At 39.3% G+C, this 23852-nt stretch overlaps 1 protein-coding gene across 2 annotated transcripts; it reads right to left on the bottom strand.

Annotated features, from left to right (window-relative positions):
* Positions 1-979: 979 nt before the first annotated feature.
* Positions 980-22475, bottom strand: YTHDC1 (YTH N6-methyladenosine RNA binding protein C1). Of its 2 annotated transcripts, XM_082482819.1 has the most exons (17): positions 22339-22475; positions 18103-18204; positions 17153-17481; positions 16672-17026; positions 15259-15348; positions 14703-14756; positions 13994-14088; positions 11943-12051; positions 11725-11842; positions 10342-10426; positions 8223-8389; positions 5636-5718; positions 4124-4160; positions 3992-4031; positions 3827-3889; positions 2102-2236; positions 980-1407 (listed from the first exon to the last, which is right to left on the bottom strand). In XM_082482819.1, the coding sequence occupies exons 1-17, from the start codon at positions 22364-22366 to the stop codon at positions 1183-1185; spliced, it is 2115 nt and encodes a 704-aa protein (XP_082338945.1). In that variant the 5' UTR covers positions 22367-22475; the 3' UTR covers positions 980-1182. The 2 variants fall into 2 exon arrangements, with proteins under 2 accessions (XP_082338945.1, XP_082338946.1); XM_082482820.1 differs by lacking the exon at positions 14703-14756.
* Positions 22476-23852: the final 1377 nt, after the last annotated feature.

Genomic DNA, 23852 nt, shown 5'->3' with positions numbered 1-23852 from the left:
CCACTACAAGTTTTACTTTTCTTTTTTCACAGTTTTACCATTGGCATTTAGATTCAAGTATTTCCTATTTAAGACAAATAACAAGTGAAGCAGTAATCACTACGAAAATGACACGGGGAGAGTCTGGATCTTTCTTGCAGGACTAACGCTCCTGGGATACAGGTATGATTATGGTAGAGGACAGCCTATAAATAGCTCAAAGATCATTTGATTAAGTGGAACGTGTAGGGCCTTAATAACTCTGATTAGCTGCAGGAGCTATAAGTTGACTACTTCACTGTGGAAACAGAAAAGCAGTCCTTTTCCTAAATTCAGGCTTCAGATCAATTTCACCTATCATAAGAACCTTTAAACTATTTTTGAACACAAATAATTTCCTAGAACTGCTGGAAGACCAAGAAACCCAATCTGGAGTTTTAATCATTTCAATAGTTATCAATTTATTTTTATAAAAAAAACGGTAGCAATGTAGAATACAGCAATATTTTCTGGTTCCACACACGCAGGCTGTGAACATTCCAAGCAATGTGTACATTTTGGAAGGAGGCTAGACAAGAGAATTGACCAAAATGTTACTGAACATGGGAAATTTTTAAAAAAGGTTAAAAATTAGATATCAATAGTGTCTTCTTAATATTGCTTTCATTACTGAAGACTGAAAAAACACTGGACTTTACAGATAGGGTTAAAAAAAGGGGGGGGAAGGGAGGGGAAGAAAAAAAAAGGCTGCTACAACACTGCCATACGGTCAAAAAAATCATACTTCAATATTTGCATACTTGATAGCAGCATTCTCCCATTGAACCATGTGAAACTACAGGAAGAAAACATCAAAGCAAAAAAAAAAATATGGCAGTTGTTATCCATCAGTATTCAAAAACCTAGAATGAAGTCACTAAGTAGATGAACACTTATTGAGAAATAATATCTACATTCTTAGCTGTTTCCCATTCTGCTCAAATAGAAACGCCAAGTTGAGTGTGAGCTTTGAGTATTTTATTTTTGGCCGATTTGAGTTTTTCCAGTTCATAGTTCACTGCATGCTTGGAATAGAGAGAGTCATTATAAATCCTTCTACACAACGAACTTTAAGTAGACAGATGAAAATAAAATGTACTACTTGTAAACACACAAAAAAATACAAGCTTTTTTTGTTTCAAGTGAGCACTGGTTCCAGAATGATTATCTTCGGTATCTACCTCTTTCACCTCTGTCTCTGTCCCGGTCACAAATCCTCTCTCTCTCCCTTTCCCGATCACGGCCTCTGTCACGTTCTCTGTCTCTTCTATTATCTCTAGGACGGTCCCGTTCCCGCTCTCGGTCCCTCTCCCGAGGCCTGCTTCTCCGACCACTGACAACTGCTTGTGTGCGGCGAAGAAAGTCATCTACTCTCATGTCGTAGTCATGCTGTGATGAAAGGACAGCTCTGTTTATTTTCTTTCCCAGATTAAAACCCTCTCCCTTCCCTCATCCATAGGATTGGGCATCATTCTTAGAGAAGCCCAGTAGTAGAAAAAAAGAAATTATGTCCCACATCCATATGCACAAGTTTCTTCTTTCATCTTCAGGACAGCACCGTGTCTGTGCTTCCACTCTGCAGGATCTGGGGTTCAAATGCCAGATACCAGCAAGAGACCAGAAAGCTTAAAGCAGCCTTCAAAAGCCAACTAACAGAAATTATTTAACAATTTGCCCTGTTTTTTGATGTGCCTGTAACAAGTCATAAACCACAAACTTTTCTGCTGATAAAACAACTTGCACAAGCAATGTTACAAGCATGTCCTTATTCAAACTAGGCTTAGCATAGGAAGTTCAGCGCTAGACAGCTGGAAGCCATTTTAAGCACACACCTCAGTTTAAGAGTATGTTCTGACAATTTTGCACTTCTACATCATCTGGGGGAGAGAGGCTTTTCTATGATGCTGGAAGTCTCTAGTCCATCTAAGCAACTGATCTTTCCAAGGAAAACTAATACAGGTCTTAAAAATGCAGTTTATCAAAGTCAACAAATCTCAGTTTAGGCTAGATCTATACCCCAAATTCCTCCCGTTCCTACTGTGGCCTGCAGACTCATGCCCCCTCTGTCTCTGCAGACACTTACTACTCGTTTGTCTCTGTATCTTGCTTCATGTGGTACAGGATGATGTCCTGAGTATGGAGGGTGAGCTTGAGGTGGAGGTGCATGGTGCTGATAGTAAGGGTGGTGTGGTGGCTGCTCCATACCTGGATACGGTGGCTACAAGAAAGTTACAGAAGTCTGCTGAGTGTTTCAAAACAAAAGAATGCACACAAGGCTGAGTACTGGGAATTAAGAGCAGAGGTTACTTTCATTCAGATGGAAAATATGACATCTAAATATATCTGATCACAGCCTCCTAACTGAATGGCAAACTACTTTTTTTTAAGTTGGCATGCTTTACTATTTCTTTACCACTGGTTCTTCAGAAGTTTGGCAAACTCCATCCCCAAACCCCAAACATGCTTTCTTTCCATATCTGCATCAGTGATACTGAACATAAAACTTCTGCTACTTAAATATGGTGTTGCGTTCTGGTGGTTTTTTTTTTTAGGCATACAGAATGTGAATTTTGTCCAAACCAGCAAGCTCTTACAGAAATGAGTCTTGTAGTGCCATTCCTTATGAATATATTCCTATTTCAAAAGAACAAACTGACTCTGCAAGACAAATTACTTGAAAAAAGCAGATTTTTTTTTCTCCCCAAACAAGGTATCTCTTGTCTGTTCTCTTCCATTTCTTCAATCAGCAAGACCTTTCTTTCCCATACTACCGAAGCATCTTTGCTTGCACTGTTTTCACAAAGGAAGTATGCTGAAGTGCTGGATTTTAGGATGAGTACTTGGACAGCATGTAGAATTGGGGAGAGGGGGAGGAAAAAAATGGGAGTTTCTGGAGGCTTAGCTGTGTTTGAAAAAACATTTTCCTCCCAGTCTGACAACTTTGCTCACTGCCTTCATTTACGACAAACCAGAGTTGTGTTTCAGTTGAGAAAAATGAGGCTATAGTACCATCTCTACATCTGGCACTGCCTTTTGCTCATTCACAGTATACACAAGAGACAAAAGACTCATTTCAGTTATACAAAGCCAGGACCCTCAGGGACAGAATTACTAAATATAACCAAAACAACTAGTTATAATGATTATTCCTCCTGACATGATGGCAAAACCACAGCTGTGCAAGTGAACTGTCAGTTAATTTCCATATATGTAGCTGTAGATACTTGTACTCATACATATATGCTCATCTGACTGAAAAAAAGTGCATTTCAGTGGAGGCTGCAGTACAGCAAGACTTGTTTTGATTATGGTGTCCAGTACATTCTGCTATTTTCCTGCATGCTTCACTGCCATAGCCAAAAGCAAGCCAATATGCAACACTAGAGCATGCCAGTCCATTCCATGACCCTCTGCAGCAAGTCCACTTCTTTGGCTTTCTCTCAAACAGCAAATGCATCAATTATTATGAATATTTAGTGGAATACAAAATTTCATCACACCCTCTTGTGTAGGCTAAAGGAGGGTTCTGCTATTTCCTCAGAGCTTTCAGTTTCTTGTAGGTTCAAGCCAAGCCAGATTCCTGCTGCTGTACTGCTTACTAGAATGCTGGACTATTGCTGAGAGATAAGCAAATTACAAAATACTTGATAAAAATATTTTTTTGTGCTAAAAATTTTACAGTTATCGCAAAAACGTATTTTAGCAAAAGGGAAGAGTTGAGCACACATCGAATATGCTAGGGTCCTCTACAAGGGAACAAAAAAAGCCATATTCTACAGAGAAAAACTGAATTCAACAAGACACAAACCATTCCTTGCCATGGTGGTGGTGGTCCCATGTTGTGGAATTCTCTCACATAATCATTGTAGGACTAAAATGAAAGACAGTAATATTAACATTTGTGATGAGTGTTCTTTCAAAGTGCTGAAAACTGAATATAAAGTTCCCCAAAAGTCTGCATGCACCAACTTACCCCATTTAAAAATACATCTCGTCGAACTCCTGAAAATCGTCTGTTGGGAATAAAAATTTGTAAAACTAAATCCAATTTATCCATACAGACAAGTTACCAGGGCATAAAATGAATAACATGAACACACCTTACCTGTCTACTTCAGGATATCTGGGATCCTTTATATACCCTGTTCGAACATCAAGCAGCATTAATTCAATTTACCATCGCATAACAGTCTTAAAAAATACACTCATCAGAAATTGTCCTTTCATTTTGTACCAGCTATGAAGTTGTGCCTACCTGCTATTACCCTTGCTTTCAAAATAACCCTCAAAAACTTAAAACGTCTTGTAGACAGTACAGACAGGCAATGAAACATAGTAACAAAAAAATGATACAGATATACCCATAGCAACTTGCACACAGAACAAACAAGTATGCAAGGGGGTATCTGTGCGAACAAAGACTTGAACTTTAGTCAAATGAATTGGGAATGCCCACAAGTTTGAAGGGTACTTACTATCCCTTGGCAGTCTGCACACAGCTGTTACTACTTATTAATCCTGTATTCAGTAGAATGTGTTCATCTGGGCAACTCTCAAGGCTGATTTCTTAATAGGTTTTGGATACCATGTTACACAGAAAGTTAAAAACAACCTAAAAAACATCTGGAAAAGCCCCACAGGGCAAAGAACTGTTGCAGCTTCAGAAAATCCAGGGAAATAAAACTTTAAAGGACTCCGTAAAATAGCGTAAGCCACCAGGCATGCTTATACTAATAAAATAATGCTTCCGATCTTCATTATTTTCAAAAATTTTGTTTCGTACTCTAAACAATGGTCTTGAAAAGCCAAGGAGCAGCAACAACACTCTTCTTGCATCAAAGAACACAGGCTTTGCAGTCAAGCTGGACAGACAAAGGCAGGTTCTTAAGAGAGACTTCGAAATCTACTACTGAAATATCAGAGTATGTATTTCTAATAGCAACGAAGCAAGATTTGGTAGATTAAAAGTGGTACTTTCTCAATAATTGCTTTCTGAAGAAAAATAAAAGCAATATTACCGGCCTTGTTGCTGTGTTATCACTGCAAATGTTTGTTTCTGGGGAACAATAAAATCCCTTTCTCAAACTCATCATTAGACCCTCTTGTAAAATGCAGCAAAACTTCCCCCTCCCTTCCTTATGTCAAGCTTGTAAAAAATTCTCTCTGAAAACATAAGTGAATGCGTACTGTCACCTCTAAACACAGGCTGCTAGTCAGGCAATCTCAGCTGACGTTCCCCGTTGGAAATTTCAGATAGACATTTTAATTTGATGATTAGTGCATTGACAAGTAGGTCAAACTAATTATTGTGCCCTTCAGGCATTTTAACTACCTGTATTAACAAAGCACTGGAAAGGATCATTCACAACAATGTACACAAATCTGAGGCTCTTAAAAGTGCTCAGGCTGGATCAACTCAGGTCTCTCTCTCAAATGAGTGAAACAGCGTCACTGACTTCTGTGAGAGGTGGGTTAAACCAGCAGGCAGCACTTGGGACAAGGCCCATTTTTACATCTCAGCCATATCAATATTTTACTTTTGAATTAAATGAGGATATACTAAAAGAGAAAACACTTGTGAATTGCTGCACACAAATCTTCATAGTAAGATATTAACCTGGTCTTTGGTGAAACTCAGGGGGATAGTCAATCCTTGGTTTCTTTCTGCTGTTATGAATATCATAATCTTCTGGTCGACGCCTACACAAATTAGATATCAGAGATTAAACAAGGTTGCTTGGAGCATTCGTCACAGCAGAATACCTCACAGGAATAGCTTGAGCTGCCCAGGATCTCAATTTAATCATTCCATCTGCTTCAAAATGTTCTACAGCTTTAAATTTGAACTCAAATAATCAGGAACAACAGTCTGATTAAAAACCCTCCACTGTTATCTTCTGGCTACAGAAGCTTTGGTAGTTAAGGAAGGAACTCTACCCAACTGTACGTTCTTACCAAAGGGTAACAAATATGTCTAAAACAAACTCAGACTTAGGCTTTAACATAACACTTTCCAAATTACATTTTGAAACAACCTATTCGTTAACAAAAGAATTTACAGAACTAAATACAATGAAAATAGATAGCAAAATATATCATTACAGTCAGAAAGCATGGACATTGCTGTATTTGCTAGCTACGGGGTAAAGAATTCTATAAGAGATCTACTTCCATGACATTTATAAATAAAACCGTGCATGCTTGGTCAAATTGCTTCCTTCACTGTAGCTTTTCCAACTGGGTAGGCCAAATATTATTTATATTCTAAGCAATTTACCAGCAATGCATCGGTGCCATTTACAGAAAGTTTAGGAACACTTAAGCTTCCTAATAATTAAAATAACTGGGTCTCCTTTCTATGCAAACAACTCTTTTACGAAGGAGATGTTATCTTTGAGAACTTCACTCTCAGGGAGGAAGTATGATTATAAAACAGTTACATTCCAGTCGCTCTTATGTTTAATAAAGAACTGAAAACTGGCTGCTAATTTTGCTCCATCAAGGTACATAAACATTAATGGGAGACTCCAATGCTAATATAACAGTGTTTTCAAACAGAAAGGAGCTACAAATCCATTCCCGTCCCTCCCCCCCCAGCAATATAATTCCTTATGACAAAAAATTAACACTTTCTTAAATTGCTTAATTACTGTGCAACTTGCTTGCTGAGTAACAAGGTCATGTAGCTTTTATAGTTATTTCTCCTCCCCCTTCCCAACTTCAGTCTTTAAAGCCCACCATACCCAGTTACTAAACTTTTTAAAATGAAAGCAGATTCTTTACTATGAGCAAAAAGCCCAAAAACCAAAGCAGTTGCATCTACAGCAAAATCAGATCAAGGAAAATAAAAGCTGGTGTAAAGAATAAACATACCGCTTTCTTGTAGTTTTGAGAGTGCATTTACGACCGGTTAAAATATGATAGAAACAGTTCATATAGTAGTCCAACTACTGACTTTAAGCTGTAAGCCACACACATAAATGGAGGCCCTGGCAGGCTTGAGAAGGTGTAGTGGTGTTATATGTATAGTTTGCAGTCCATTGCAAAACCTTCACTCGTATATACTTTATTGCACTGGAAACCTCTTAGCTTAACTTCAAAAGCCATCTTGGTGTTCAGTCCTTTAAAGCCAAAAATGGGGGGGCGCTGCCAGGTTTCCTCCTACCTACTCGTTACAGTGTCCTTTTTTTAAGCTCAAGGAAATGGGGACTCTTGTTGGGTATCTGTACCTACCACAGGACGTTTCCACAAAGAGGAAACTTAACCAAAGGTTTCAGCCCAACCATACATCAGTCTGTATGCAAAGTGGCTACACGGGGAAAGGTGTTTGGCAGAAGGGCTAATATCAGTTCTTTGCAAAGACTTCTCCAACTCTGTAACAAGTTATACCCCCTTTTTTCTGGAAAATGATGTTAAGTTCATATAGCAGTGATCAATAACCGTGTCGATCCTCTAAAAATACTTTAAGTCCACAGGTACTGCCAGCATCTGGAAAGGTTGTATATACAGACACAGCAACAGCCATTCTTTTTGGTTTGTTGCCGGGTCTCCAAGGGCCACTTGATCCCTTTTGGAAAGAACCTACTGTTTTCAGAAGCTCAGCAAGATGTGTGAATTCAGTGGTTACATGTTAGAGAATATTTGGCAATGGGGTTAACACATCCCGGTGACACAATTTGAAACAGTCCCAATAATGCTCCTCTTGAATATCAAAATAACTTAAAATATTTTATCCTCAAAATGAGGTGGCATCTTCTGAAAAATTCTAAGTGATCCTTATAAAAGTCCCATATTTGATAAGGCTTATCCAGAGACACACCTGAAAGAAAAGGCTTTTACAAGATATTAACACATTTTTGGCATATAAATATTTCCTTCTCTCCATCTAGCCTGCTCATAATCAAGCCAAGCTCACCTACAGCTAGCATTACATGTTGCATTATCTCAATCAATGATCTAGTCTAAACTAGACAGCACTTTAAGAGCTTTTTTTTCTGCAAAAGCAAAGATCCCCATTTTCCTCTTGAAAAACGACAGACCGGGGAACCATGTGAAATCCTCAATGAAGCCACAAACTTGTCCATGCAGCTTGATTTGAGGATTTTCTCTCTTCTTTATCGCAGGGAAAGCTTTGACGAATCATATTCCTCCATCACGTTATTCTGATACATGTGCCTATTATCAGTCCAAAGAACGTTTCTAACCTTCCCACGTCCCGAACGGGGTCTCGACGGGATGGGCGTCCTCTTGATCGGGGTTGTGAGTGCATTCTTCTCTTGTGCCTCATTTTATGAATGACTTGATATAAGTCAATACTTTCATCAGGAGGGAAGAGAAGACAAAGTTGGGTTCCACATTCCGGCTCTATTTCCTAGAATTAGTTAGAAGTTCAGTAGTGGTTTATAAACTGAAGAAATGAAACTCTCCCCAAATACAGTGACAGCATATATTTAAAAAAAAAAAAAAAAAAAAAAAGACACTTTGAAGAGATTTCAGTATCACTAGAGACAGAGCAAAATTCACTTACGTTACCTTTCACTCTTTAGGCACTAGTTAGACTTTTCATAAAATAGTCCAACACTTGGGGCAACCATATCTTCCCATGAGACATACAGGCCACATCACTGTTTTGCTACAAAATCAGAGGTTTGTTTTTCATCACAAAGAAAATGATCACCTATTACAGAGAGAAAAGTGACACACGTAGGGAAAAAATCCATCCCAGCTTCACATATAAAGCCACGGCCTGATGGAGTCGACTATTACCACTCAAAAGTGAGTTCTTCAGTGTATGATAGACAGGTCCATGAAAATACCAGCTCAATGCTTGACAGCAGTCAAAACAAGCAAATCATGTGTTCAGGATTATTAGGAAAGGAACACAGAATGAGAAAGTCAGTATACCACACTGAAAGTCCATGTTCCACCCACACCTTCAACACTGGATGTAATTCTGACCCCTTTGTCTCAAAAAATAGGGGGACACTAGAAATGCAAAAGCTTCAAAGCAGGGCACCAGGCATAACTGAATGAGTGCAACAATTCCTACATGTAATGACTGAGCAGGTCAGGTCTCTCTAGCCTAAAATAAAAGAGGAATATGTGGGGCATGAGGGACAAAATGGATACAATGGGAGTGTCCAACACCATGAATTGTTTGGAGGAGAGAGGGACAGATCAACTTGCTGACTCCCTCTTCCAGTACAAGAACTCAGGGCTATCAAACGCAGCTAGCAGGAGCCAGGTGCAAAACAATCCAGAAAAGCACTTCTTCAACCTGGTGACTAGCAGACCTGTGGAATGCCTTCCCAAAGGATGTCGTAAATGCAAGAAGTTCAGTGTACACGTCCTCCCAAAGGATGTCGTAAATGCAAGAAGTTCAGTGTACACGTCCTCAGAAGAGAGATCCCTTCAGGGCTACACAAAATGTAAATGGATAAACAACCAGCACTTCAGGAAATAACCCAAGTTGAAAAGCAGGGAGAACAAGCACCAGTCAATGCTTGCCCAGTACCTAAGAGTACAGCAATTTTATGAAAAAAGATGAAACCAACATCTGGATTGCAACTTTATAGCGAAGTGAACAAAATGTTAAAAAATTTATTTCCTTGACCATTCAACAGAAAGTTAACTGAATTTTTTTTTTTTTTTAAAGTTCACACTAAATTAAAAACTAAGATCAAAAATATTCTTTTACTTGTGCTACCCAACAAAGCAAACATATCTATGGGCAAAATAATGCACAGAGTCTACGATTTCCATACAATATGGGGATTATGCAACTCCAATGTTGCCTTAAGAAAGCAGAACCCATTATTTTAGTCAAGGCTGGCTTACTTGATGACAGCAGCAACGCACCTGCACTCTGGTACGTCTGACAAGACAAAGAGCCACCCCACTTAAAATTTACTTGGCATATACTTTATAATGGTAGAGTCTATGCCCTAAGCAATACAGTACGTAAAAAAAAAATGCAACGCAGAACACAGCTAGAAACACCAGAACTTGTTTTTAAAAACTGATGCTATATAGGTTTGCATATCATACAGTGCAAGGCATGTTACATTTCAAATCCAAAATATCACTTAGTTTTGAAGCATCAAACACACTTTATCACAAAGATGACTACAGAACAGGCACTGTATTGTTTTCTGTTTCCTTCTTCCACAACAACATTAGAAACAAGCTGAGAGCCTTTGTCGCAGTACACTACTGCAAGTAACAACTGATCTAAAAAAGACTACAAAACGTCTGTACATACAAAGCTGAAAGCAAGCAGTACATGTGGGTTATCAAAAAAAAAAAAAGAATAAATTAACAAACCTGTCCATCACGTCCAATCTTTACTGGCTTATGTTCATTCCAAGGATTGGTCAGGTGAGCAGACTTAGTGAACGGCAATTCACGCCTAAATATGCAAGTGGCATCATTTAGTTTTGCTTTCATTTTTCATAAAAGAAATTTAAAAATGCATACAGTAGGACATCACATACAAAATAATCCTGTTACCCTTTGCACTGCCAGATCGCTGAATGAACATATTAGTATGTATTAAGTATTAGTAACTGAAGATTTCACTTTGACTTACTCCAATATTAACTAATACAGGCTGTCATAGCATAGACTATCTTAGTAAAGAAATTTTTTTGGTCTTTGTACAGTATCAAGATTGTGCTTGCTTATTATGTCACCACCTGAATACACTGAGCAGTGGTAGATCACAGAATCCTCTGGGTTGGAAGGGACCTTTAACACAGTCGAGTCCAAACATTGTCAAAACCACCACTAAACCATGTCCCTAAGCGCCACGTATATTTTAAATATTTTAAATACCTCCAGGGATGGTGATTCAACCACTTCCTTGGGCAGCCTATTCCAATATTTGATAACACTTTCTGTGAAGAAATTTTTCCTAATGTCCATCCCAAAACTCCCCTGGCACAACTTGGGGCCATTTCCTACTGAAATAAATTCCTGAGCTTCTGACCTAACTATGAAGCTAGAATTGCTTTGAGAGGGAGGTGGGAATCACTAACTTCCAGAGGACCTTCCCAATGCAGATTTTTCTCTAATTTGAAGCCTCACCTTCCCTGTATTTAGTCTTTCTGGTAGCCCAAAGTGCTTGTACAACCACGCAATGTATCTCACAGGACTGATATAGCTCTTTTTCTTAAGTGAGGTTTAAAACCTTTTCTGTGACATACTCAGTTAGATTAATGAACATAATGCTCACAACTTATACATTATACAAAATATCTGTACTATTTCATACGTTATTTTACAGCAATAGCATTTTCTTTGTTCAGTCAGATTCCAAGATGTCAGGTGAAGACAGAACTATCCTTAGAGGATTTTTTTTCCTTTTATTCACAGCTTATTTTTTTTTACTCAAAGACTTTGGAATACAGTTTTCTGGTTTCAATGCAAGAGATCAGTGAAGGAACACAGTTAAGTGCTAAAATCTCTAAACTAATTAATTGGCTACATAAAAAAAATAATTCTAAATAATTCTATAGCACATGTCAGGTACAGACCTGACTCCCAAGCTCGGTAATGTGGAGGCATGGATTTGGGGAGACTGGAGGACAGATCTCCAGATGAATTGAGTTTTCAAAAGGATGTTGCCAGCACTTGAGTGAGTAATACACAGAAATGGTATTATAATGACTTGTTACTAAGCAATAACATAAATGAACAATCATTTACCTGCAAATCCAGTCAATTTTAAAGACACCTCCTAACATTTTTGCATTCATTCCTGCAGGCAGCACCCAGTGTATAGGTGATCCTCCATGATGGGACTCTGAAGACAGTCTTGCAAATCCTAAGGGATTTCACATGAATTGTAACAAAGACACAACAGAAAAGCTGTTGCACATAAAACTCACTTTCACTTACCTTGATAATAGCTCACTTTCCCTTACCTTGGAATTTGCCGCTCTCTCTTACAGAAAATATCAAAATAACGCTCCTCGCTGATCTAAATGCAGCATTAAGCTTCTTCTCATTCACTGGAAGTGTCGACCATACTCCCTAAAACAAAACAGCCCCCACCCCACCACCAAAATATAAGAGTTCATCTCAAGTGGCTTAGCTAAAAGAACTATACAGTGCAGATGAGGAAAACGAGACCAAACTAGTGTTCTGGGATAGAAGATAATGGAAAGAGAAAGGTATTGCTAAATTCAGTTCCTTCAGAAAATATTTTTAGCCTGTCCCATGATAAAACTTTTAAAACATTGTCTTTTCAATCTTTTTTGGAACATTGCAGATGTATTTAGACCATCTATAAGGTCTCATTTTTAATTATAATGATGGACAGACATATGAAAACCTTTGCCTTTAATATTTTTAATGCATATTTTAAGTCACTTTGGGAGTTCAGGTTTATGTAACAGACACAAATTATGAAAACCCAGCAGCGTATATACACTGAAAGGTGGGCAGGTAGACTTCAGTAACCTTCTCAGTATGACAGATTTGTTGAGGACAGCTTGCAGACTTTAAAACTCTTTTAGTGAAAGGCCAGAAACATGAAAGATACCGGACCAATATTTTAAATTGGCAAGACAACTCAAAATAGTTTGTTCAGCCTCCCACATCCCCATCTACTAATTCCTACCTTTTCCATTTCACCAGCCATTCTGTGGCCATGCATAATAAAACCTACTCTGTTTAAAGGTACTAAGTGAGCTGAGATATAGAATACCAGTTTGGTGTATTACTGTTCATCAAGATCAGCTCCCAAATCCATTCTCTGGGCAAACTCAGAAAAGAAGCTTATACTGGTTTAATACGTTCAAACTTCAGCCTCAGAATATGATCTAGGATCTACCAAAGAAAATGTTCTTCCCTCTCCTTTTTTATTGAATATATATTCTTATGCCCTACTTTGTGCTCAGATTAGTGCTTGCCTGATTATGACAATTCATTAGAGTCACCAGAGAACTATTTCGTTTTTTTACTAGCTTTCAGTCAGATGTATATTGCTTTAGGCTGCTTGTAAAGCTCTGCTGTGAACTAGAACAACTTACTGCATTGGCACCACAAAAGCCACTTTCATGAAAGTGCAGTAGCAAAGCACTGATGCCTATACACCAAGAGACAAAGCATCCACTTGCAAGAACTTTAGGAACAAGGATACTGTTGCAGCCCCAAGTGTGGACGAGGCACAGAAAGGATGTACTTGTCTAAAGAGCTAAAGCAAACACCAGTCAGAATGGTGTTCACAGTACAAATCAGACCCAAACCTGTGGGGGGTGGGGGTAGGGGGGAGCCAAACCTGTCCAGGAATTTTAAGATTCATTCCATCATTTATATGCTATTCTATTTGAGAAAATCTTCATTAATAGAATCACCTACTCTGTGTATATTATGTAACAGCAAATCAGCTATTTTCTCTACAAGCTGTTCCAAATAACACATGCAAATAGAAAACCACCAGAGGCAAATAGAAAACCACCAAAGCGGCCTCGTGTCATTCCTCAGCAGCTGAAGTCCAGTGTACTGGAATCCCTCCCAAAGAACTCCCTTACACCAGCACTGCCAGGCATATAAGGTTTCAGATCCCTGAATCAAGTGAAAAAAATTACTTTTGTAGGATTAGATGAAAGCAGAAACAACCTTCTGAACATCCTCACAGTACAGCAATATGAACAAAGGTACTGATGAAAGGGAGAAAATATCATCACAACATTCCCAATGGAGGTTGGCTTAGGACCTTATCAAGCCAACCTCGAGGCCCCTTTTTAACCCTACTCTTATCAAGATAAATGACTGATGTTCTAGAAACTTTTCTAGATTACATCAAAAGCAGAATAGATACCCTTGAAGAATCAAGGAGCAATAGCTTTCATCCTTGCCTCCACCAAGATCCAAGTGATGGAGAAAAGAATGCATCTATATGCTTTTCTATAGTAAGGTGGGTGTGTTTGAAAACAGAACAAGTGACAAGTTTGAAGAAAATTCAACATACCTTTGCTTTAGCAAGTGATACGTTTTCATGGTTATTACTCTTGATGAGAAAGAATCTTGCATCTTGGAGAATGTATTTAAGTTTACTTGTTTGGTCTGAAAAAACAAAGTGTCAAATAAGCTGAACTGTAAATATTTACAGTTGTCAAAAATGTTGCTTTGAGTGTAGATAGTTGTTTGTTTCCTTCAAAATACACTGTATCCCACCCAGTTCCTACCTATGTATTATCACAATCAACCACCCAACTTGAAACTTGAAGTCTAAGCTGTAGAGCACAAAATGCCAGGGGAAACCAAACCAAAACTAAAACTTAGATATTCAGGTAAAGAAAAAATAAAATTAAACCAGCATGATTCAGTGATGTTCCGATATATGGGACTTATTTCCTTGCTTAAGAATTTTTGCATAAATACTGGGTAACATTCCTATCAGCATGAGTCGCCCAACAGCGCATGCTGAAATGTTGCTCTTTTCAGATGTAAGCACTTTATTTTTTGCTTTGCTGCCTCTGCAAGAAGCAAAGCGGCTGAACTTTTTGCATATCGCTCTCAACACATGCAAAAGTAGCTCAAGATTCAGTTGTTATGCTCAAAACAAATATGTGTTCAGACTGATTTATATCGGAACATTACTACTTACAGTTAATTTAACAAACAGAGACAATGGCTTGCTATGGGGCATGCATTAAAAATTCAAATTTAAATGATACCTTTTTGGACAGCACGAACGGAAGATGATAATTTCTCATGCTTCTTTTCTGAACCTGTGTTTAGCCAAAGTACATTTGTTCAGATTGAGCCTTAATAGAGATAATATACAATTTCTACAGTGTTGTCACATACAATTTTCATTCATGACAAATTATGCTTTCTGGCGCGCACCCACACACACAAAAAAATACTATTCAATGTGCACGAGTGTTTTGTTCCAGGTTTTTTTGGTTTTGTTTTTGGGTTGTTTGGTTTGGGTTTGTTTTTTTAAAATAGTATTTGAACAATTTCCTACTCAGAAAACTAGTCACTGAATCATCATCTTCCAAGTTTAAAAAAAAAAGTGAAAATTCCACTTAAGCAACAGAATAGCATTAAAGTAACAAGAAAGCCTACTTCCCCCCAAAGGTATCCACACACAACATGCCAGAAGTCAATAACAAATTATACAAAGCTACATACCCCATAAATCTCTACAGCCAGTTACATTTATTTTAGATTACATATTAAGATTTGATGCAAGTCAGGATGACAAGCAATAAAAGCCAAGAATACCTGCATATGATTCTGATGCAGAACTTCCACTTCTGTCAAAAACAATCGGAGAGATACCTCTAGCTCTCTTCCTCTCCTTCTTTTTCTCATCTAAAAAAAAAAAAAAAAAAACCAACCAAAAATAAATGCAATATTTTAAACACCAAGTGGCAGGCAACATTGAGATAAAAAGTACTAAGACAGAAAAATAACATCTGTAATAGTGTAGTTAGCATTTAGCTTGCACGTGAAAATTGTGGTTGCTGCCCCAAAACTACCATGCACAAAAGAAGCAAATGCTAATTACTCAAGCTTTTCATTCACAAAGGGAAGACAAACACCACAAATTTAGTAATTCTGTGCAAAGTTTAGAGACAAAATTTATCTCCTAGGTGTTTTAGTAAGGGTGGTTTAGCTCTTCTCTCCAGCCTGCAGACAAATTTGCAACACAAAGCACAAACTGTGTTGTGACAGTGCTATGGGTTCATTTGTTCACAGCTCAACAAAATGGCAAGAGGTACGAAAACAAAACACTGTGGCACACAGGCAAATATTTCAACTCTTAAAAACATTACGTTATACTACGGAGCTTTTTAGAACAGTTATTACAGCTTCACTTGTCATTAGGTTACACTTTTCTATTCTCTAATTCCAAACAGCAGAGCTAAGGCAAAAAAGGTATTATGCTAAGCAGGATGACCACCTATGGAGACCTCAGACAAGGAAGATACACAAGAGGAATCTTAACAGGATTGCAAGCTGCTTTCTAAAACAAAACAAAAACAAAACAAAACAAAAAACCCAAACAAACAACAAAACCCAACCAAACAGCCAAACCCAAAAGTAGTTATGTCATTAACACTTCATATCTGTAAGTCAGGACCAGTTGTAATAGACAACTGCGAAGCATTTGTTTCTAGTTTCTGCTTAAAACATTTCCTTCTTTCTAAGTTTGCTGTGATAGCTAATAATGTCAACTTTGGTTTAGATTTCCTATGCTGTAGGCAGCCACTATTTAAGATTCAACTATCCTTCCCTTGGGAGAGAGACAATGCTTTTACTACACCAGTCTACCTGGTCACTCATCTAGATGAATACAGAACAGTTCAACGCCAACTTAAAATTAATTGTATGAGAAACTAAGCCATTAGTAAATACTAATTCTAACGTTTCAAAGCATTGAACAGCAAGGCCAAAGCAATCAAGAACACTACAAACCCTCAGCATGGTAATCCTGATGTCCACAAGTTTTGGTGTAAGGAAATACCACTTTCCAGTATGTTTTTTCCTTGCCTATGGTATTTCACAGTTAACATCTTACTGACTTGTGCTACTAAGGCTTACTTTTGACGTAGTCAGGAAGTAGTTACTTTTAAAAGCAGCCAAACTTTCAACGGCAAGGTATTTCAGATTAGCATGCTAGATGTTACCTACCTGATGCATCTGAGCCAGTCCCAGATCTGACTGACCCATCTGTGAAAGAGGCGGATTCGGAATCAGAATCGCTGGCTTCACTTCGTGTGTCATAGTCATTTCCTTCCTTCTGATCTCTCTCATCCTGTTCATACTCTTCTTCATCCTCCTCCCCATCTTCTTCCACCTCTTCGTCCTCCTCCCCTTCATCATCTTCCTCTTCTTCCATTCCTTCCTCCTCATTCTCTGTATTGCCTTGTTCAGAGGAACCACTACTGCCAGTCTCGTGATCTGAACAATATTCCTCAGAGTTCACCTCTTCTTTAGAAGAATGGCTGGATCTGCTTGGTCGTCTATCCACTTCATGCCTGATTCTCTGATGTTTAAAGAAAAAGTGAATCAGCAGTCATGTAATACTGTCAGGATGTGCACACAGTCCTAAGAGAACTAATTATAAAGGTCTCATATAATTGATTTATAAAGCACCAAAAATATTTAATACCTCTGAACCATCTGGTGTAGAGGACTTTGCCCTTCTATCAATATCCCTCTTCCTCATGCAAGTTTTTTCTGGTTGTCCTTTATAAGGTTCCCTGGAACTGCTTGACATGCGTGTCTTTCGATCACCATCCGGGCGCTTGTTTCTATCAGACCTCTGATACTCCTCATTCTTGTATTCTGATATGGGTTTTCCTTTTGTACTCACTATTCTCTTGTTATTGCTAACTGATGAACTAGGAGGCTTTGGCAACATCTGTCTCGATGAATGCACAGAAAGTTTTTGTCTCTTGCTTTCAGCATTTTCCATCCTGTCAGTTTTTCTTTTTGATCCTTAAATAGAAAGAGATATCAAGTTCAATGTTATTTTTTATATCAAGCCAAAAACTGTGTAGAGGCAATTACTTTCTCTACTCTGAGTAACTCCCCTTTTTCAGTCATAGGTAGCATCTTTCAGTTGTAGGCTCTGCAACAATACTCAAAACTGCTTGTGAGGAAGAACTCATGTTCTAAAACATGTATTTTACTTTAAAAGAGCAATCCTTCAGGCTTTGGTAGGCATATTCTAAATTTTACATACAGGAATGTTAAATTAAATGCTTGTGGGATTGGCCTAAAGCAAAATCAAGAACTCAGCTGGAACCAGACTTTGTGACCCCCTTGCTCCATATCCATTTCACTTCATCAAACCAAAAAGGACAGTCATTTTCTAACAGCAAATGAATTCACAACAACCCAGACTCAGCAACTGCTTTTGAGACAAAAGGAAACCTAGTTAACTGCTTGCCTGGAAGGTCAGGTGAGAAAGCAGATGTCCATGAAATAAAGACTTCTGGAACTCTTTCAATCTTTAAGTCAGGTTGTAAGAGCTGCTACTTCAAAGACTTTAACAGTCTTAAAGACAGTTTTTACCATTTACGTTTGTGCAGGGCATATGCTACCAAAGTCACATACCCTTTTTCTCACTTTTATCTTGCTCGCTGTCAGGGTTATACAACTCATCATCTTGGTCAGGAGCATCAGTCAAAATGTCATCCAGAACATTCAGTTCACCATCTGTGAACAAACAAACAAAAAAAGTTAAAAACAACTATAAAAACTCTGAAAATGTAAACTACAGTACGACTAGTATTTACAAATTCGAACATTTCCTTTACAGTTACAGATCTGCTACAAGGCAAAAATTAACATCACCTTGATTTATTTCCACAATTTCAGTTGGAAGGATCAAGCAAAGCCAATAAAAGAATTAAAATACGTCACAGGATGCATTTAGGTCTCTGAAAAAAGTCCAAGTTGGCTCCTCATGTCACACAAGCTTTACAGGAAAGCTGACCTACAAATGAAAGCTTAACAAAAAAGCTTGTACAAAATCTGAGAAGAAGGAGACTGGGACATAGTCTGAGTGCCATAAGCAAAGAGTAGGGACCTCTCTCCTCAAAATCCTGAAAAATTTGCACCTTAAGTAATCTCCTCTCCTGCCCCACTATTTTTGCTGTCATTGCTGTGTTAGGAAGGTGAATTTTGTGGTTCAACCAAAAGCAGAAAAAACGCAACAGGGCAAGTTAACAAGAACAAAGGCTAGGTCACCCCACTGAAGAAGAAGAAAGTAGTACTTATTTGCTACATTATTAATTCTGAGCTGCTCTGAAAAAAAAACCACTACAACTAATTCACCTTGCCCAGAGAAGTTGTAGATGCCCCATCCCTTGAAGTGTTTAAGGCCAAGCTGGATGGGGCTTTGAGCAACCTGGTCTAGTGGGAGGTGTCCCTGCCCATGGCACGGGGTTTGGAACTAGAGAGTCTTTAAGGTCCTTTCCAACCTAAACCACTCTATGTTTCTATGAAAAGGGCAAAAATTTAAGAAAATTCATGCTAGAAGCAGTAGATGACCATACTTGGTCACATAACTTTTAAAATCTGTCACTGTTTCTGACTCTGTTTCACTTTGCCTGAAACCAAGGGGGATATATGGTGATTCTGGTAGGATTCCTCAGCTTTGAAAAAGCAGAACTATATTCTAAGCACTTTAAAAATAAGAGTGAACTAAGCCTAAGCATGCAAAAAGAAAAATATCAGAAAAGCTATTTATTTTGGAATCTCATTTTTCTCCTCCTAAACTCTGGAATTCTTTACTCTTTCCACTTTATATTACTACGACTGATTCTATTTTCTGTGTTCAGGAAAAGGAAAGCAGAGCAAGCTCCAAGGATTCAGCTAGTTGACAGTGTCTGTGGAAGACACATTGTACAACATTATAAAGCAGCAGGTAAGGACTCTTGTACCAGATGGAAGCAGGATAAGGCAGCAGAGTCCTCCAGAGTTTGGCAATTTGTCTATTTCAAAATCTCAAGCTGCAGCACAAAAGAAGTTTTACTGCTTGATATTAAAAAAAGACACAATCCACACCAGAAAAAATTTAGTACTATAATTGTATTTCTACTATATACTACTGAATCTGAAGTCAGCATGTATGCTAGCTTTCCTGTTGGCATTTCTCCACATTCTCTGCAGTAGGGGAATGCAGAAGCAGTTCCTGAACTGCACAATTGCTGTGGCTGATGCAAAGGAAGCGGTGCAGACAGACGTGGATCAAGCCTTTCCCTGCCAGTTTATGGTTAGAGGGCATTTAAATGTAACACAAGGCTGCATCATAATTCTCTTGGGAACCGCCCTAAAGGTTTGTAGATACCTATACATTCACAGCAAATATTCGTGCTGTTACTGATGAGATATATGACAGTCAGATTCATGGCTACACAACTGCCAAACATGGGCTGCAATTTCCTGGCTTGCATTCTGCTTCCCCATGGAAGACTAGGCAAGTTCAGAGCACAAGATTTTTTTACTTGAGACTAATGAAAAAGAGGTGCACTAGGATTAAAATATTAAACATATCACCCATCTCAGATGACACATACTGAACTTTAGCTTTGTTTCCCTTTCGGTGAGGCAATAGCATACTTGAGTAAACTACATCTAACATAACTACTGCAGTAGCATTCAGAGGTGCTAAAAGACCAAAGTTATCAGCTAGTTCAGAAATAAATGAGAAAATAAAGAAAATTTAATGGAATAAGCAAGTCTGACACATACTCTCTGGCACTTCCCTTCCAGGTTAGGGGGGCCTGATTTATGGTTGGAACCTTAAAAAAGTACACAAAAGACGGCAGCAGCATGAGTTTCCCCCTCACCTTCTGTAGATACATCTATCCAATTTATTTAAAAATAATTTTCCAGATTTTGCCTGGGGATGCAAAAAGGGCAACCACACAGTTCCCATCTCTCACTTGTATCAGGTATACTGCTTAACTGACCTCCACAAGGTGATTCCACTCACTGAACTGTCACCATTGGTGTTCAACCTGATGAGCTAAATTATCTCAAACAGACCAAGATAAGCATCAGGAAACAAACAAACAAACAAACAAAAAAGTAAAAAGAGAAACAGAAAAACGGTAGAGGACAGATTTCTTACAGTTCATCACTATTGAGGGGGGAAGGTCCAAATGAGTCCTTTTCATTACAGGCACTCCCAACTGGGCTCTCCTGCAACTCATCTTTTGTTGACTCTGGGGTGTGTTGGATCCTTCCATGAACAAATTTAACTCACCTGAAACAGCAGGAAAGTAACCTGGGAAGGCCATTTTTCCTCTACTGACCATGAGCATTAGATCTATTCAAGGAAGGGTCCAAGCAAAAATCTGATTTGGCAAACAGAGGAGATAAGACCAGGTGATTTCAAACTAAAACGGTGCCCAAGATTTATTTCCACTTTTTTTAAGCGGTGAAACAGCAATTCTCTTCCAAAAGGAGCACAAAAATAATGTCGTATTTACAGTAGAAATCAGTTCAGTTACAAACAAATATGTGTTAACACCTGATATTCAGTCAGAATCCCCCCTTTCATAGAACAGTAAATTAAAAGCAAATTAAAACACAAAACATAAAAACATTTCTTATCTGCTACTCATGACTTGGCCACTGCCAGTGATTAAAACAAACAAACAAAAAATAAAAATACAAAGAATAAAAAAATTCAAGCCCATCTGGATAAATAATTATATGAGTAGAAATTTACAGATGCCAACAGAAAGGATTTCAATTTCACTGCTCATCCAGGGTGGCAGCTCACAACTGTTTCAACACACCCTAATCATACCCTATCCCACCTTTAAGACTCAAGCACCAGAAATAGTTTTATTTATCAGTTCTAACAAAATCTAGTGGGAATTTTCCATGTGATCTAATTTCACAATAAATATTACAGAGAGCGAACTTTCACCACTCTGACAAAAGACATTTTATGGACATCTACCCTGCAGAAACTTTACATGAAATATATTCCACAGAAATCCAAAACAATGTAAAACAAACCACAAAACCACAGTGATCCTTTACCTTTTTTATAACGCTGCTATTATCTGCACTAACCACCAAATAGCAATCTTCTACATCTAAACTTTGTTTTTACTTCTTACTTGGCCTATTTTCTGAGGATTGACACGTACAACCTTATAGACTTCAGCTTCCGCATACAGTGACAGGCAGTTATATGAGTTGTGAATACGCATTACGCTGGAAACATTCAATTCCTTTTATTCAAACAAACTTACCCGCGGCGCCCGGAAAGCATAACTGACTGCAATAAGCCGGCCAAAAATCAGCAAAGAAATATTCCAACATCAGCTTCTACTTGCTAAAGTAACTACGTCCCTCGACAGAAAATCCTGCAAAAAATACAGCTACAGATCGAGGCAGAAATAAAGAAATGCAGTCATTTTCTGCAGGAAGACCACCAGCAGTAACTGGCTGCCAATAACGCTGAGCTTACGGCCCGCGAACTTATCCCTGCTCCCGCTGCTCAAGTCACCTTGCCTGGATACCGTTGCCGACGCGGTACGAGGTCGTAACGGCACAACGGCACCGTCACCTCCAGGACCCCCGCGCGCACCAGAGGGCGTGTCTCCACGCGCCACGTCCGAAGACCACGGAAATCATCCTCGAAGAGGGCCTCCCGGCCCCGCCGCCCCTCCGCTCTCCTCACAGACGTCTCCCAGAGTGAAGGCCCAGCACCAGCAACCAAGCAGGCCCCGGGGAGGAGGGATGGCTCGGGCGGGGAGTCCCCCCGCCCGAGCCATCCCCCCTCCCCGGGACCCAGCCGTTGCCCGCACCCTTACCACCTAGTACCTTTTTCCTCCCGGCTATCAGCCGCCATCCCGCCGCCGCAACGCGTCGAGAGCCTAAGATGGAGGCTCCCTCTTCCTGTACGTAACGATTGCCTCTTCCCAGAGTACACCGCTTTGTTTACGCGCCGTGCGTCAGAGGGCACCGCGGGCGGAGAGGGCGGAGAGGGCGCAGAGAGGAAAGGGCAGCGCAGGCGCCGCGAGGGGGAGGCGGAGCGAGGGCGCGCGTAGTAAAAGCGTGCCGCGCGGCGCCCACATGCGCACGCGCGGTGCTGGGCGCTGAGGGGAAGCCCGCCATTTTCGTCGGTTTGGCGGTGTGGGTAGTTAGTGCCTGGTGTTACTGCGGGCTGGGCCCGTCTTAGAGCGCGGCCTTGAGCTGTTTTCTCTGCTGGGAAAAGAGCTGTAGGGAAGGAAAGAAGTTGCTGCCCTGTGAAAGTGAGGGAAGCTGAGGGGAAGCCCATCTCACTTGGTGTTCCTGCACTGTTGTGACAGCTGTGCGAGGTGTTGGGAGCTCTTGCTGTGGGTCTTGAGTGGGGCAAAGTAACCACGGCCTTACCCACTGTGTTAGGTATTGCTGTTTCCTGCGTTTCCTTTAGCTTTTTTTTTTTTTTTTTCCCTAAGTAAAACTGTTTGTTTTTTTTTTTTTTCTTGCTCGTGGTTATGTTCAGCTTGGTGTGTAGTGTATCCATTCAAGTATAAAACAAGAGTGCTTTATTAATCCAGATTATTTTTTAAAGAAATTTGGGATTAGGGCATGCTTCTTTCCTACCACAACCTAGGTGAAAACTTACCACATCATCTTTGTTGCCCTTTCAGGTAACTTGAGTGGCCCTCATTAGTTTATTAGGGCTGTGTGTAACTTGCAATTATCAAGTAAGAGCTTGTTTTGTCCACTGTGGTATTTTAAATCCTATTAGTTGGCATGCTACTGTTATAAATGCTCTACCTGTTTGGGTTTTTTATTTATTTTTTTTTTTTTTTAACTGGAGTAGATGCATTGGAAAGCGATTAGTGCTGTAGGCTAAGTGATACTGTTCTAAGGCTGCGGGTATTAGCTGGAGTAGGCTGATGGGTGCAGCCAGTCAAATCTGCCTTGAATTCTTCCCTCTAGAACAATGCAGTGCCAGAATGTGTGTTTGCTTGTGCTCTCAGAGCAGATGGGTTAGTAAAACTGTCTGGTCAGCACAGTAGCTGTTGGTTAGCCTGAGGAAGGATCTTTCCTTTCCAGTGATGAAGGCTGCAGTGTAAAAGGCACTCTAGCACTGGTTGGTGTTGTCCATCTCGCTTCAAAACTGTGAAAGCAAAGCTTCAAAAGAGGGTAAAAGCACCCCCTGAAGAACTGAAATAATTGGTAAAAGCACCCCCTGAAGAACTGAAATAATTCTGCAGAGAGATGATAGAATTTGGAATTATGTGAAGAGGTGCAAATGACAGAAGTGATTGTGAAGCTTATAGAAAGATATAAAAATAGCTGTTCTTCAGCTTCGTATTGGCTTCTTGATCTGAACAAAGGTTGTT

Source organism: Vanellus vanellus (genome assembly GCF_965231255.1).
Source record: "Vanellus vanellus genome assembly, chromosome: 4".
Classification (NCBI taxonomy): domain Eukaryota; kingdom Metazoa; phylum Chordata; class Aves; order Charadriiformes; family Charadriidae; genus Vanellus; species Vanellus vanellus.
The sequence above is the reverse complement of the archived record's forward strand: the minus strand, read 5'-3'. Positions and strand labels throughout refer to the sequence as shown.

What these genes read in the sequence shown, in the direction of transcription:
- YTHDC1 (XM_082482819.1), bottom strand. Translation starts at nt 22,366, where the DNA reads ATGGCGGCTGATAGCCGGGAGGAAAAAG. An exon ending in AAAATTGACTGGATTTGCAG is followed by an intron (nt 10,427 to 11,724) that starts GTAAATGATTGT and finishes TTGCATATTTAG; the next exon opens with GCGTGAATTGCCGTTCACTA. An exon ending in CACCACCATGGCAAGGAATG is followed by an intron (nt 2,237 to 3,826) that starts GTTTGTGTCTTG and finishes ACTTTCTTGTAG; the next exon opens with CCACCGTATCCAGGTATGGA.